This window comes from Pogona vitticeps, chromosome 2 (genome assembly GCF_051106095.1).
Source record: "Pogona vitticeps strain Pit_001003342236 chromosome 2, PviZW2.1, whole genome shotgun sequence".
NCBI lineage: Eukaryota > Metazoa > Chordata > Lepidosauria > Squamata > Agamidae > Pogona > Pogona vitticeps.
In genome coordinates, this window is record NC_135784.1 from 58,865,944 (window position 1) to 58,882,901 (window position 16,958).

At 39.5% G+C, this 16,958-nt stretch overlaps 1 protein-coding gene across 5 annotated transcripts in view; it reads right to left on the reverse strand.

Annotated features, from left to right (window-relative positions):
- The window catches only part of SLC6A6 (solute carrier family 6 member 6), a 71,016-nt gene that overhangs the window by 48,667 nt on the left and 5,391 nt on the right, over positions 1-16,958 (reverse strand). For 2 of the 5 annotated variants that reach the window (XM_072989510.2, XM_078385241.1), the window contains exon 2: positions 11,341-11,376. The exons of 1 other annotated variant lie outside the window; for it this stretch is intronic. Coding sequence is in view for 2 of the 4 variants with exons in the window: in XM_072989506.2 (XP_072845607.1) it covers positions 7,548-7,602 (55 nt within the window). In the remaining 2 variants the exon portion in view is untranslated. Of the gene's footprint in view, positions 1-7,547; positions 7,614-10,717; positions 10,835-11,340; positions 11,377-16,958 lie in introns of those variants that run through there. 2 more of the 5 variants (XM_072989506.2, XM_078385240.1) reach the window with 2 other exon arrangements.

The window sequence follows — 16,958 nt, forward strand, 5'->3', positions numbered from 1 at the left end:
ATGCATAATCAAAAAGGAAATCCAAAGAAGGCACAGATTTTGCATAAAATGTGCACAAAAGTGCTATCTTCTGTATTTAAGTGCACACTAGAGTAAATAGTGATCATAATGTCTACAGAAATACAACAAAGCTCACTCTAGTGAGGAAGACTGGCTGTTGGCTGCTCAGTCTATTGTCCAGCCAGATATTGATGGTGATGGTCAACTTACATGCCCTTGATCCTCATCTTATGTTTTGCTATGTTTAAACTAGACTTGGGTTGGACAGCTCTTGATTACAGGACGCAAGCAGAGATCTGTCTTCCGTAAATAGAACATGTGGATGCTCTAGATCAGTCATTCCCAACCATGGGTCCTCATATGTTCCTGGACTAAAACTCCCAGAAGTCTTCATCATCAGCTGTGCTGGCCAGGATTTCTGGGAGTTGTAGTCTAAGAACATCTGAGGATCCAAGGATGAGAACCAGTGCCCTAGATACAGCTGTAGCTTAGTGGTAGACATGCAGAAGACCCTAGCCTCTGTCTCTGGTATTGTAGTGGGTCACCCGCTCCCCCCAGTATCTCATCTAGAAACACTAAGGGCAAAAACATATCTGAGAGTTTGGAGAGGTGTTGCTTGTCAAAGGACAGAAACCTAGGTTTAGATGAACCAGTGATTTCACTCAGGAATAGTATCGTATTTTCATGACAACAAAGACCTTTTGTCATTAAAAAAAAAAAGATGTAGACCAAGCTCCTGAGATAATAAAACAACTACTAAGAGCTCACAATCTTATTGTTTAATAAACATCTTCTTTTATGATCTTTATTACAGTCTACTTCTTGATATTTGAGCTTCTCTTTTTTAAAAACAACAGCAACAACCCACATTTGGAACTGGAAATGAAGTAATTTTACAGTGGTCACCAGAATGATGCGAACGCAGGAGAAGGGACCAAGAGGATTGTTTATGCTTGTTAACAGACTGGATCAGCTATGGCAGTCTTCTTCATCACTCACTCACTGACAAACTGCTGCCATAAGCAAAAGAACCAAAAGTAGCAACGTCCAAAGTGAAAGATAACTTCTCACCCTTCATAGCCCATCGATAGCCTGGATTCTCTTCTGCAGCTTTAGTTAAGATAATATATTACCACTGCTATTATTATGCATGGCTATGGATAGTTTGATGTCGGGAAAGTGCAAAGGCAAGAGGAGAAGGGAATGACAGATGATGAGATGGTTGGACAGTGTCATCAAAGCGACCAACATGAATTTGACCAAACTCCAGGAGGCAGTGGAAGACAGGAGGGCCTGGCATGCTCTGGCCCATGCGGCCACGAAGAGTCAGACACAACTAAACAACAACAAATAAATAGTTTGAGATCAGCGGTACCCATTAGATGACCTCTGGGATGGCATGTGACCTGCAGTGATTTTGCTTGAAACTCTTTTCCCTCATCAACCACCTCCCCAGCAGCATCATGACTACCTTAAATTGGCCAAGAGAGTTCTACAACTGCCAGCTAATGAACTGGTGGGTGAGAATATATTGCTGAGCCAGAGAGAGAGAGAGAGAGAGAGAGAGAGAGAGAGAGAGAGAGAGATTGAGCATGCCCATTTAGATGGTTTGGCCATGACCTTAAAATTAAAACTTATCCCAAGCCTTACAAACTCTGCTGCTCTGAATGGGTTGGAAACAGTCAGTCTGCATGAAACTACACTAGAGAGAAGCCATGATGTGTAACAAATGAGCTATGCTTTTGGAACAGGTGCACTCAAAACATGAGGGGGCAGTATAGTTAGGTGATATATAACCAGCTGTTCACCCAATAAATTTAACAAGTGTTTCTGGTAAGCAGAAGAATAAAAGCAGCAGTCCTTCCTTTTCTTCCAACTACATGCCACTGCAGCGACCTCTCCCCATTCAAAGACCTGGCTCTTCATTTAAAGACCTGGCTCTTCAGGCAGGCCTTCCGTCCAGTCAACACCTGATTTTCTTTTTTCTTTAGCTTTTTTTTATCTTGATCTTCTAATTTGCTGATATAATTATGTGATTGATTTACATATACTTTGATGATTTTATTTTGATTGTATTTTATAATGTTTTATTCTTCTTTGTAAGCCGCCCCGAGTAGACTCTGTTTAGAGTGGCAGGGTATAAATCGAATAATAAATAAATAAATAAAGTTAAAATGGAGTACCTGATGGTCTCTCCAGAGATAGGGAAAGTTACTTTTTGAATCATAACCTCTGGAATATCTCTGTGAAATACTAGGTTTAAAATATAACTCATCCACCTGTCTCTGGATATACACCTTAATCCTTCTAATACGGGGAAGGAGGAGGCCAGACTCAAGAGGGGGAAGTTCTATTATTTAAGGCCAAAGAAGATGAAAGATGTAGGAGAGCTATAGGCAAGACTGCTATAAAAAGGCAGCAGGTGTTTTTGGTGCACTGAAAAGAAAAGCTGTAGCACAGAATGCAAAGCTGCATCACCAATAGCAAGGAAATGAATGCACAAAAGCCTGTGCCCTCCCTGTGTATCCATGTTATATATAAGCATGTGTCTTTCTGTATGTACAAAATCGGAGCACCTTTCTACTCTTTCCAACTGTGTTGTAAGGATACACTGATAATTACAGCACAATGTGATAAGGTTTAGTGAATATTACCTGTTTGGAAATTTTGTGCCTATATTTTGTATACGAGTACTCGTAGTACTCATTCAGCTGCAGTGACTTTGGATCACATTGAATCCATCTACTTTTAATGCCATGAAAACAAAAGTCAAACTATAAAATTCCTAATGCTTTTCGTGAAGACTATGTGATTGTAAATAGGTTTTTAAACCACAAAATTATCTTTAACACAGCACTTCCAACAAACCTTTGAAATTTAGAGAGAAGAAAGGGCAGGTTGGATTTTGTTTTGCTTTAATCCTTCAGTGGACTAACAGAGGAAGCATTTCACTTCTCTATGGAAACCAAACATGCAGCTGTGTATCATGCTTTGCAAATCAAAATACTCAAAGAAAGGACTTCTACACTTTAAACTTTAGTCAAGTATGATATTACTGCTTGGAAGGGAGGGAGGGAACTTCAGTTTTTAGAATATTTGCAATTAATGCTAGAAAATTTGAAACAATTATCTTGATACCATTACTTATCTTTAGTTTCTGTTAATAGCACAAAGGGCATTTTGCACTTCAGAAGCATGCAGAACTATATAGCTTCAAATCAACCATTCAAAAAAAAAAATCAATAAATACCACTTATTCTGGTCACTCAGCATTTAGTACACACAATTGGTGTTTTTGATTCCTATTCTTTTACTGTAGCTTAAAAAACGGAATTATAACCAGGTGGAAACTACAGTATTTCATAATTTTAAAAGGGCAGGGGAGCTATGGGGATAAGTGATATGTTTGCTATTGCAGCAACATTTATACAAACACAACAACAGAATGAAGAGACTTCAAAAGGCTAAAACTAACATTAAATGTATCCCCCTCCCCCATTTACATGCAGTACAGAGAAAGAAGGCAAAACAAGGGAGACTCAGATGGCAATGGGAGCATGGACAAATAACAGCTTAAAATAAACACAAATTTTTGCAAATTATGTCACTACATTAACGGAAGTCAAGAAGTATCTGAAATAAAAAATTATAACTCCCCCCCCCTCTACTTTGATGCTATCTTTTATATCTGTGACTCAGTGGTGTCAACCAGATTTGAAACAGTACAATATGATGCAGAACAAAGTAACTATGAAATGTGCTATAGTGTTAAAACCAAACCAGATTGTACAATATCAGGTGAAGAAAGATAAAACAAGTTAGTGAAAGGAAAAATAAAATTTTAAGAAATAAAGGGAAACAGAGGGGCACATTCTTTATCATGCATTAAAACACACCACAGATTTCTGAAATTTCACACACTATATCAACTGAAAAATATTTATAAAATTGTTTATAGAGTGTGCTCTGTAATTATTATGGAAAATAAAGAGAGAAATCACTACAGTAGTTCCTTTATCTAAAGCCAATCAAGGGCCATATGACACCCCTAAAAGCATAAAGTTATGTTTTGAAGTGTTTTTCATTCAATGAATTAGCATACAGTATATGTATACATTTTGCTAGCTCTCATTTTTATCACGTCTAATGATATCTAATGTTTGCCCTGTATCTGCAAATTCTCTAACCATTTTAACAACGTGAAAACCTAAGCTTTCTGCTTTGAAAGTTTGCAAGTTCAAAACTTAAGTAGTTTGGGGAAATAATCAAAAAGGAATTTAAAGGCAGAAAGAAAATTATGTAAATTTCAAGAAGGGTTGTTGGTTTTGCCATATTCTGGGAAATTTAAAGAAAATTTTGAACAGTGGTTTTGGATTGAATTACAAAATACAGAATTAATGTGATTGGTTTTTAAAATGTAAAATACTGCATATCAGCGTGCATAAAAACCGAATGGAACAGACTTCCCTTGTAAAATTTAGAAGAACAGAGCTATCCAAATCCAGAGACCAAAATTATTTCCCCTGTTTTTTTTCTGCACTTTCAGATGGATTTAGGGTAAAGAGCAAGTGAAAGCTTATCTCATTTAGGAAAGTGAGGGTGAATTCTTTCAGTGAGGTGGTCGTTTATCACTAGGACAAAACAAGAAAGGAGGGTTTTTTGTTTTGTTTTTTGTTTTGTTTTCTCCCTTTCTGTCTTTCAACAAGCGTTTGTTGCCCCAGCACAGCAGGAGCGGTATTTTCTTCATCCTATAGAATTCCCCCAAAAGGAATGGTGGTGTGGAGCAGAACCTGTCAACCTCTTGCTCTGAGCAGAGAATCTGTTGAAGGCAAAATGTAACATAAAAATCCAAACTAAAAGAGGTATCAGCTGTAAGGGTCAACATTAGACACCAGCATTTGTTGACTGCAGCTGAAATGCCCTTCTGATGTCAGATCCCTCTTCTTCTGGCACAGGCTTCCTCTGCTCACTGATGACAGACACATGCTCATTCCATTGGCAGAACTCTGAGCACAGGGCAGGTAATTAGACCATGGCAAGGGTAATCTTAAGTAATATCCAACATCTCCAGGTTGGGAGAAATTTGGAGCTAGTCCAGCTATGGACATCTTAGCTGCACACTAATGGGACCACATTCTGTATAGGATTTGCTGCTGTGTACTGCCCAAGCTGTCACCAACTTATGATGATCCCATAAATGGCCATCCTGTAATTAACAGCTCTGCTCAGGTCTTCCAAACTCACAGCTATGGCTTTCTTTACAGAATTACTCCATCTCATACTTGGTCCTCGTTTTTCTTCTATTTCATGTACAAATGCACTATAGACCAATCCTAACCCTGACAGCTGCCCAAGAGACATCAGGGGTGGTGGGAATTTATCCCTTCACTGACAAAGAACATTTCCAACTGCAGAGACAGTGTCTGCAGCATAGCCCCCAGTCCCACACTAATACACGTGCTAAATCCTCTGAAGGTATAAAGCTACGAAAGGGGCTGCTTGGGAGTGGGATACAGGTAGGCTGGAGGTAGCCTTGAATCTACTACAATCCTTTTGCTCCATGGGGAAGCCCCAAAGTATCTAATTCCATACAGACTGGAACTAACTGTAGGGGTGGGAGAGATCTTAATCTGTGCAGGGAAAGTAGGGGGAAATCACATTCACACACAAACACACACCCTCCTCAAATAGTCTCTCTTTCCATGCTGATAAACTCAAGCAAGCAAAGCTTTGAAGAGAGAGGAAGATCCACCCCATCACTCTCCCCTGCCCCCACGTTTCAGAAGCCTACTGCCATCATTCTGGCTTAAGGCCGTTTCCTGCTACCAAATTGAGTTGGTTGAAGGCAGGCAGATAGGCAGGCAGAAAGGAAGCAAGGAAGAAAGAAAGAAAGCTTTTCACCTCCTGAACTACTTATAGTAAAATCTTAAATTAGGTGTTTAAAATATCAGCCCTTATTGCCAAAGGATTATGTTCCACACCTGCGATACATTCAAGTGCATAATTTTGTTCTGTTTCACTCTAAAAATGAGCAGACATTCAGTCCTTTAATTCCAAATTACAAAAAGATAAGATAAGTAAGGAACAGTGTAGAGTATGGACCAAAAAAATAGAGAGAGATGTCTTGTGAGGTCAAGCAGCAGGTGCAATGCCCCATTCACAAGGTTCCAGTTTTCACACATACACACTTCAGAGACTCAAAAGACCTTTCCACTGGGAACTAGCAAACTATGTGGATATGAACAGGCTGCTACATACAAAGAGTGCTTCATAGGAAGTCATTCTGCCAGACCAAATAGCAGCAAATGTCACCTGTCAGCTATGTGTGCAAGGGGAAGGGATTTCTTTGTTTTAAGATGCCATGTTTTACAAGGTACAGTGGTGCCTCGCATTATGATGTTAATTCGTTCCAGCAAAATCGCTGTAGAACGAAAACATCGTAAAGCGATTTTAAAAAGCCCATAGAAACGCATTAAAACCCGATTAATGCATTCCTATGGGCTTGAAACTCACCGTCCAGCGAAGATCCTCCATAGGCCATTTTCGCTGCCCGTACAGTGAGGAATCCGTCCCAGAAAACAGTGGGCGGCCATTTTTTTACCCATTTTGAAACTGCCGATCAGGTGTGCGAAAATCATCGTTTTGCGATAATCGGTTAGCGAAGCAGGGAACCGATCATCGCAAAGCGAAAAAAAACCATAGGAAACATCGTCGTTATGCGATTTTGTCATAAAACGAAGCGCTCGTCTTGCGAGGCACCACTGTATACTATATTTATAGTTCTCTGCCCTCTATGTATTTGGTGTGCTCAAGAAGAGAACCTATATAAATATTGATGTCTGTGCAACATTATGAAGGGGGACAAAAAAGTCCTGGACAACTCAGGACTCACCTACAAGGAAGGCATTTATATGCATACATGGGGGGGGGGAGTCTCCTGAACCCATTTTTCATGAGAGGTTTAAAAGAACTTTTACCTGTTTGCTTTTTTGTTTTAGTAAATTATGATCATCTAATTAATTTTTCCCGTCTCTTTGTGGCCACATACATAGGTCCACTATGATGGGCCATTAACTTTTCAGAAAACACCACGATGGGTTGTCAGCAATTTCTCACTGTTTAAGAAAACTATGACTCTGCAATTATCATATTTCAATACTGTGCACGATCTAAAGTGAGTTAGACATTATACTCAAATCTGGGGGACCCTATGTTTAACTTTCTCTGGATTGTGCCTATTTTGGTAATTCCGTATAGTTGAACTTTAAACATTCATTAGACTAGTGATAAAATTATGAGAGCAGGCAACTCAAACTATAGCAGAAGCTTAGTGGATGTCTGCCTATGGAAAGTTTTCTAGTGATAATTTGAGAATAGGCATTGCCAACACAGCACATTTTAGGAAAACAGAAAAAAAGGTTATAATGTTGTAGATGACATTCCTCTAATTCTTAATTGAAATATGGATAAACATAAAAGCAGCATCAAGCTCTATGTACCACATGCCACCCCCCACTTCACAAGCATCCCACCTTAGCTGCACTCACCAATCGGAACGTCTGTCCCCTCCTCAATGCGGATGGGCAGTGCTGGTTCCTCCATAGGGTGAGGCACTGATAGAAAGTAATGAATGATGGTAGTATTTGTCGCAAAATGGTCACAAGTAAGATGGTTCCTTCTTAATACTACAGTTACAAATGAAATTGGTGATGGCACTAAACAACCCACTCCCCACCTCCCACACAAGGACTTCATGGTAAGAAAAAAAAAAACACCATGTCAGAATATTCTATATGTCCCGCTATACTGGAGATACAATCTTGACCAGGACTAATCTGATATGTATATTAGATATCTATGTGCCAATAAGCACAGATGTATCTATAGATGGTTCCTTGCATGATATGCTATCCTAACAAGATCCATCTGGTATGGGGCTGAGCTAAAGGAGAAGGTGCACAGTCACTCCTTCATTGATTAGCGGTGGCAGCTGGTTTGATGACAGGCAAGAATTTGTGTGAGAGTCATTTCCCCCTTCTCACAAACCATTGCTGTGGATAACAGCCCCATCTTTTTTTCAAGTGGGTCTGACAGCAGTTACAGAATGGGGAGAAAGCTGCTTTCCCCACAACTCACCTGTAAATTGACAGGTGATGCTCGGAAGAAAGGAATGGGTTTGCCAGTCCCCTCCTTGTTCTAGTTCCACTGCTGTTTAAACCCTAGGTACTACCTCCTGTTTCCAAAGGCTCTGCACTCAATGGCTTTTATGAACCCTGGATCAAGAGGTGGCAGTGACAGCCGTGAGCACCCCGCTTTATACACTGCTTCTATGTGGAAACTCTCCATCAAGTGGCATTGGCAGGGCCAGTGGGTACCTACCAACATTTCCTCTAAGCTGCATGACCATGGAGCCTCGCAGCACTGCATCGCCCCCATGCACCCCTAGCCAGTGTTGCTGCCCATTAGGTTCCGGCTGCGGTCAGAACCCACATGGGGCGGGGTTTCCACTCAGTGCTGGTGGAAAACTGAATGCAATCAAAGAGCAGCATTTGCAACCAGAATCAAAGGGGTGGCAACACTGGCTGCAGGTACACTGGGCCAAGGTAGTGCCGCGCGGCTGCACAGCTTAGCGGGAACATTGGATGTCGCCGTCCAGAAGACGGTACTCAACACCACAGTAGTAAGGAAGGGTACAAAATAAATGTCTATAATCTAGTTATCTAATTTTGTGTACAATGGACTAGAGATGAATGGACTATCACCCAAGAGGCAGGACAGAGGCCTCTTTCTCTAGTTCTTCTGCCTCCAGCATTTGAGAGTCAGACTCATTCCTACCCCTCCTTCCATCATGATGTTTATCAGGTTCCTGAACATTTGCCTGAGGCGGAATTCTGTGACAAGTTAAAATGCAGAACAAGGGCATGGCTTAAGGGAAATGGAAGTCTGTAACCAATTCCACTGTACAAATGGCTATGCCCAGCACATACATAATTATAAATAGAAGGTGCATTGCACAAGTAGCTTCTGTTCTAAAAGCTCAGCTCATATATTAGCTCCACAAGAGCAAGGAGATTTTCTATATATTCTATATATGAACTAGTTGTTAGGCAAAGATAAGCCACATATGGAAAGATACACTGCAGAAGTTGAATTACATTTTTTTAAAAAAAAAATTAAAGTGCAGTATTTTGCTAAATCTTTGCCCAATACCAATATTCCTTTGTTTGCCATCTAGTAAGGCACAGGACATGAACATAATATAAAACAGACTCCATGTTATGGAAAAATGGCAACATTTTCCTCTGAGGCCAATTTTGCTTTAGCTAAATAATATTCTCATAACTAAATGAAGTCCTGTCTTTGCTGAACCCGTATATAATTAATGAGTTTTCAAACACAGCAGCTAGGGCTTAAAAACTGTGCAACTAGATCACTGTGCCCATGTAGTATTCAGTCTTCCTCACAGCAACCCTTCATGACATATGAGGAAAGTCTTTGAAAATGAAAAGGAATTCAGGAGCAAATTGTGATATGACATAATTATTATTGTTTAAAGTCATAGGAATGCCCCAATCCAAGTTGGTACGCTCTGACACATATTGACTTTGGTCCCATACTATAATAATGCCAAGACCGTGCTTCTTTTGCAAGTGTCGCTCTTGCACATGGGGACACAGTGGGATCACCACTTGCACAATAGCAGGATGGTCTCATATTGCTACATAGGTGAGACTCTCTCCTCAGTAGAAGCTCAGTGGGATATCAGCCAAGGGCTTGCTTAAAGGAGCTCTTTGCTACTACCCACATCTGCAAACAAGCTAAGCCCATGAGCAGTATGTAAAACAGTGGATGCTGCTTCTTTTTCTCTTCCCTCCCCATCCTTTCCTTCCTTTTGTGCTATGTCTCTTGGGATGTAAAACTCTGGAGAGGAATTGACTTGTTTTCTAGTGATCTAAAAACCACTCTGGGACAGTGGAGAAAATGTTTTCAATCAATCAATCAATATTTATTATAACTTGATACTTTATTTGCTCTGAGTAAAACGTGAAGGCAACATGAACCACTGACAGCTACTGAAACTGACTCTCTAGCACAGCCTTGTGGTTAAAAACTTGTTCATTCACACAGGATGAGTCACTACTAGCACTGCATTTATATCAGTAGACCGCCAGAGCTCTACTGTGACGCAGGCATCAGCAGACAGACTAAAGTGGCCGAGGTTTTCTGGGGTGTTGATGACAAATGTTTGCGCTTTCCTTCAAAGGTGTTAACAGGTAATGCAAAATCACAGAAGGAGCTTGAAATTTTTTAATGCTAACAGAAGCCACAGGCTAACTTACTCTCTTGTATACACACAGTAATTCTGCAAGTAGTAACTTGGATTATGCAGTAGGATCCAAGAAACAGAAAGCGCAAAATCGGCAGCAAATCCATGATGAGCTCTTACAGTACTTTTTCCTATTACTTTGAACTAACCTTTTACTTTACAGTCCCAAAGGTATTTTACTCAGGAGTAAGTCTCACTCAGTTCAGCAGAACTTACTCTCTAGTAGTAACTGCATTTAGGATTGCAGCCTTAAGAGCACAAACTTATGTATGTCTACTCAGGAATAAGTCCCACTGGTTTTAATGGAGCTTATTCACATAAATAGGTATAGGATGGCAGCTGTAGTAACTCTTCCTCATCCATTTCTAGGAGGGAAACAGTCATACTTACCAGTTTGATTATAAGAAACCTAGCAATTTGTCAATCTGAAGACTCAGTTCCTGACTGTACAGTTATTGTTATTATAATTATTGCTATCATCATCATCTAGTCAGCATGATCTTACTTCTGTAAATTGGAAATCACAGGAACACTTTTTTGCAACTTATGTATTACTGAGACCAAGCAAACAAGATGTTGATTGTACAGTCTCTGCTCATAAATCATCCTCCCTATAGAGACTTGCACAGACTGATGTAAGAATGAATAAGGGGAGAAACCATTAGCAGCATATGCTGTTCTGCCCCCTCACTCACAATCTGGAATTAAAAGGTATATCCTTACATTCAGTGCTCTTTAATATTGAGATTTTTAAAAATTACAGCATTTTGGGGCTGCAGTAAAAATAAATAAATAATAATGGTAAAAATTACAACAGCAGTGACAATATAATGTGAAAAACAATGGGTAGCAAGTTGATAAATATTTATCAGCACAAAATTTAACTTGATTTTTTTTTTGCAAAGTCTTTAACTCTCTTTCTATCAGCAAATGCTCAACATCTGGATTCTGAACATTCAGGCTGCTCTACTAATATTTTGCGATTTTCATTAATTAGCATAAATAACACTTACATGAAGAAGAGTCTCTCCAGAATGGATTTTCTCTTCCTGTTTCAGAAAAAGAAAAAATAAAATAAAATAAAATAAAATAAACAAAACAAAATGAGGGGGAAAAAGATGCTCATGGAAGGAAAGAAAATATGAATGTAATCCTGGCAGGTATGACTAGCCCATAAATGTTTTTAAAAATTCAAGACAGTGCAGACTGTGTTATCAGGCAGCAGTTTCTAATTTACCACTTCACCCTTTAACACATAGTGCCAGCAGGGAATTCTGGCAAAATGCCTCAAAAGTAAGCAGATTATCTGTGTAAGTAAAAAATAAAGTTCTAACACCATTCTACCTGGAAAAAGATAGGAAGGGGTTTTAATCCCCATCTGCTGACATTTTTTTTAAATGGGTCTTTGCCCAGGATCCTCAGTTTACCAGACCTTTTCTAGCACTAAAAAAAAATCCTCTTTAGCTTTCAATAGGGACTCTAAACTTTCAGAATGAGCTGGAAATCTGCTCAGGAACTGCCTTGTGGGAAAGCCGCCTTACACACCAGATCACTTTGTCGATTTAGTCCAGTATTACATACTCTGACTGGCAGTAGCTCTTCAAAGAATCAGGTAAATATTTTTTTCCTTCCACACCACTTTGCACTTAGTGCTTTTTAAATTTAGGACTCTAGGCATGTAAAGCCTAGACCTTCTGCATGTAAAGCACGTTCTCCAATAACTAAGCTTTAATTCTGGCTTGTATCCCACGACGAGGCATCACTTAAACTAGACAGAAGTCACTCAGAAACCGTTAGCATTAGTTTTTAACCTTTCTAAGAATCTTATGGCTTGAGTGAAAAATGTTTTGAACTCTTAAGTGACTGCAGCTTTCAGAACCTATGCAGTATCTAGGTCTCTTGTAACACTGAATTAATAGCAAAATGATAATGGCAGTGATGATAAAACTAAATAATGTTTAAAAGAAGAGCCTGGTGTTACAAAGCTCAACTAAAGTCACTGAATGATTTCACTTTAGTTGAATTCTAAAGCATATAAAGTGTATATGGCTTATGCCAGAAGAGAGTCCCCTAAGGAACATATACGTACAACAGCAGAGACTATGGGAGACGGTCACGTTACAATTTGGGTGTGAGGCAAGAACTTCCAACAAATTGAAGAAGTCCACACTCTCTCATAAGCATGGTCACACATAAAAAGGAAGACCGTCTTCACACCTTATTTTTATTTAAGTCTGCAGTTTGGAAAAGATGTCACACAGAACATGTCCTGCAAACCAAAAGCTGGCATGGTTCCTCATACTTATATTCTTCTGAAGTCAATTTTAAATATTTGATACTTAAGTCTGTTACACTAGTTTAAACCTAATGGAATATTTAACATGGTTTAAACAAAAAAAAAGTTTAAAAAATTAATTCTCATAGAACTCAGTCACTTCAAGCTTTAACTAACAGCTCATCTCAAATACATGTTTTAAAAAACTGACTTTAAAATTATTACTCTACCAAAAGGAGGCCACACCTGTGAATTACATTGTGTACATATAAGGACTGTTTCACATGTTATACAATACTGTAGTAAAATAATGTTTAACACAATATATGTTGGAGACCCATATCTCAAATTCTGTATTTCTGGCATGGAGGTAAATATAAAAGAAAATGGCCAAAATCCTTTTGCCTAGTATAATAAATCATACTAGAGTAAGCCCATTGACTCAATGGGCCTTTGGAGAGCCAACTCCTCTGTAAGTTACGGTGCTGATTCAAATGGGTCTACTGGAATTGTGACTTACTTTAACACAGTAAGCCAAACTTAGAGTAGGCCCATATGAATAAATGGAACTTACTGAGGAGCTGACTCACCAAATCCCCATTGACTCACTGAGCCTACTCTAGTGCAATTCACTGCACTAAGAAACAGGATTTTTGACCAGAGTTTGCAAAGCAGCCCTTAATACCAGAAAGTGTTGATATTAGAAAATGAATGTATCTTGATAAATGGATGGAATCTGCTTGAATAATCAGAAAAAAGTCATGTTTACAATAGGAACAGAGCACACATATACAGCTATTTCATGCTTAGGCAAGCTGCATCTACAAAGCAAGCTGCATCTAAACAAAGATTCCTAAATTGAAGCAAGCTAATTTGATTTGGAGGCAAAGCAAAGAGGGAGGTGGATAGGGGGTGATAGGAAATGTGCGATTATATACTGAACACTCATAATTTTGCCACGAGGCAAAATTTTCGGTCTCTGTTTTAAGACGTTCCTGGAAATGGCAGAACATGAACGGAGTTGACAAAAACTTAAACACATCAAGAGGGAAGTGTATTATTACTACCATTACTACTATGTTATATAACGTATACAGTAGGCAGCCCTGGATATTTGCTCCTGGCCTTCAAGCCCTATTTAACTAATGTCTTCTTAACATACCTGCCAGCAAGAAAGCTGGTTAGCAAAGCTGGACTACTCTGCTGCCAAGGAACCTTTGAGCAGCCCAGGTGCTGCTGCTAAAAAATTGAGCCTCTTTTTTTTCATGAGCATGTGTAGTGTTTAGTTTGGAAACCAAGATGAGTTCCAACCACTGCTCACATGGAACTGCAGTCTCTTGGCAACATTAAAACTCACAATCTAATCTATGCAAGGAGGTTGTGAGACTAACTATGAACTGCAAATTCAGTGCAACTATGAAGGAACTACAGTATAAAGATGAGATTTCAAGAAGTCACATTACGTTTCCTGTTTGCTACAATTATTTGATCCAGATACAGGTTCATATACACACACAGAGGTAAGTTAAAGAAGCACTGGGCTGTATAGGTGGCTGTCTTTTATTGCTCAGCTTTTATCATATATAAAATATTAGCCATGATCTAAAGATGCTTGGCACACTACCACAAGCACAGCAAAAGCTGAATGCTTCCTGCAGAGCTCAAAGGTTCTACAGAGAAATCTGGAAGAGCAAGCGGAGTTCTGCTAGTACTGTATCCTGATTAGATCTCAAACAGAGTGGGAGTTAAGAAAAATGACCAAATTCAGAATGGATGCAACCTTCTCCACTTCTAACCATAATCAGCAAGCTGCATTCTTGAAGGTTTGTGAACTAAGCCTTTATATTTCTGATCCCCTCCTACAGTATGTTTATGGATGCTCTCCCCTCCTGCGCCCCCCCCCCCGGAATTCTGCACTGCCCAAACATGGTCCAAGGGCTAAGGTTGTTATGTGAAAATATGGCTGTATAAATATTAGATACAAGGTAATGGTCAGAGTGCTAAACAAAGGGCTCAGGCGGCAACACCCACACAGCCGCAGAATTCAGTGGGTGACCTTAAGCCAGTTACAGTGTGGAAACTAACCGACTTCACAGTGTTGTTGTGATGTTACAGTGAAGAGAACCACAAGTGCATACACTGCCTGGAACTCAATTAAACAGAGATGGGATATGAATGTAACAAACTAAAAGACATCAAGCCAGGCAGGTCCTGTTTTCCATTCCCAACCAATTTCCCTTTCCTTCTATTCTTCATCCCTTGGCAGCATTAATTTCTATCCAGTGCCTCGCCTTTATCCTTACCTCCTTCCTTTTGTCACTGTAACCCATTCCTGTTCATCTGTTAAGATGAAGAAAAGCACAATGCCTTAGTGACATCAGCAGCCATTGTCTTCAAGCTTCTTTCCTTCATTCCGTAAGTTGGCAGAGAATTCTGATTTGAGGGGCTGGTGTAATGATTGCGGAAGTCACCAAGTGACTTAAGCAGGAAATGCCTGTGGTGGTCTATGCAGCTACTATAGAGAATGGGGTATTTAGGTGTCCCTGTTTGCCTGCAGAAGAGCAAAGGTGCATCATATTCATTTTTCGCCAGACTTCTCAGTCTTGTAACAATAAACAAGCCAAGGAAAACATATCCTTTCTTAGGGGAATACGGCACTGGTGAGGGCAGCTCCTCACTCTTGGAGTACAGCTTTCCAAGATTATTTCCTCTCCGTTCCAACCCTGCTCTTTAATAGAAGCCTTTCCTCATTGATTTGAGTGAAACAGTTCTGAGGACAGTGTCATTACGCCATGTAACATCATAGGGCCAGTATTCTCACTGGTCCATTGTCCAAAAGAGATGGGTTCACCCTGTCACAAATTCAACTCCCCACTGTGCTTCCTGGGAGAGGGGCCAGCTGAGATCACCAGAGTGTGTATGACTCAAAAAGGGTCATGTGTCCTGCCATCTGTGCAATCTTGAGCAAGCTTCATAGTCCTAGGGCACTACTATAAGGAGGGAGTAGTAAAACACTTTCAAGTTTCATTTTCCAAGAATCCTAGGCCAGCTGCCAAAAGTTGGAATCAACCTGATGGCACAACAGCAGCACCAGCAGTTGAAGATAAGAAGTGAACTTTGTACTACCTTGTAAAGTTGATATAGTCCTGTAAGGTAGGAAGTGACTGACTAGCTACTTGGGAGTTTATTCACTAGATTTCATTTATTGATCCTTTTCTCCTTGTAACCACAAGTATGTATTAAGAACAGCGATGTGCAGTTTAAACAGGATACAGAGGAACGTTTAGAAGAGCTGGCAATCAGCATGTGAACAGCTGCATGAATAGTGCTGGGCATGGCGCTAGTATTAAAATGAACAGCATCTGATCTGAACGTCAGAGCTGAGTCTCGATCTCTTCCTGTTCTGTTGCACCAAAACCAACAAAAAATCTTAGGGTACCCTGAAGACTGAAAACGAAGGTGACCAAAATTTAAGACTAAAAACAAAAACTAAAGCTAGCATAACTACAACAGACTAAAGACCAACCTGTCCTCCATTCTGATTATTATTTAATTTTTTTATTTTTTTGCATCTCCTTAAAATTTGCTTCACTTTCACATTCTCTCCTTTCCTTTCCTGTTTCTTCTCTGGGGTGGAGGTGTGCATCTGCATGTGTGTGCATGTATGTGTGTGTTCCTTCTGTGCTTTCTGGGCTCAGGTTACAGGGCAGGGGGTTACATCATGAAGAACTGGCATGCTTGAAGGTTTCTCATAGCTTTTTTTAAAATTACATATTGCCAGAAATAATCTTTTTAAAGAAATTGATTCTTATACAACCAACACCGGCCAATGCAAAGAGATTCTGTAATATTTGGCTTTGAAGGCCTGAGTGTCCAGCATCAACCTAGAATAACATCCTATACTGTACATCAACTTGCCAAGTCAGTGAGATAGCCAGAAAACGTTAAGCTTGCAACACCGTGACCACATTATGTAAACCACAGATGAACTGAATATTTTCTTAACAATAACTGGTAGAATGTTGAATTATTTCCACAGAGGAGTATCACTTTCGTATTAAGTTGCAGACATTTCCCAAAACAATTGTAACTACTTTTTGCACCATGTAATGGAAAAAAAAAATATGCACTGTGCTGAGATGCCCTCATTTTATGGTGTAATGGTTAACATCCTCAATTAATTGTTAAAAATTTAATATGTCATACACAGGCTTTAACTCAGATGCATATCACTGATTATTTCATAACCTCTTTTCCCTTTGGGACAAAATAACAGAGTTTGTCTATACCACATCTCTATTTTCTTGCAGAGACATTATTTTGCAGAGCAATTTACATTACCACAATGTAAACAAA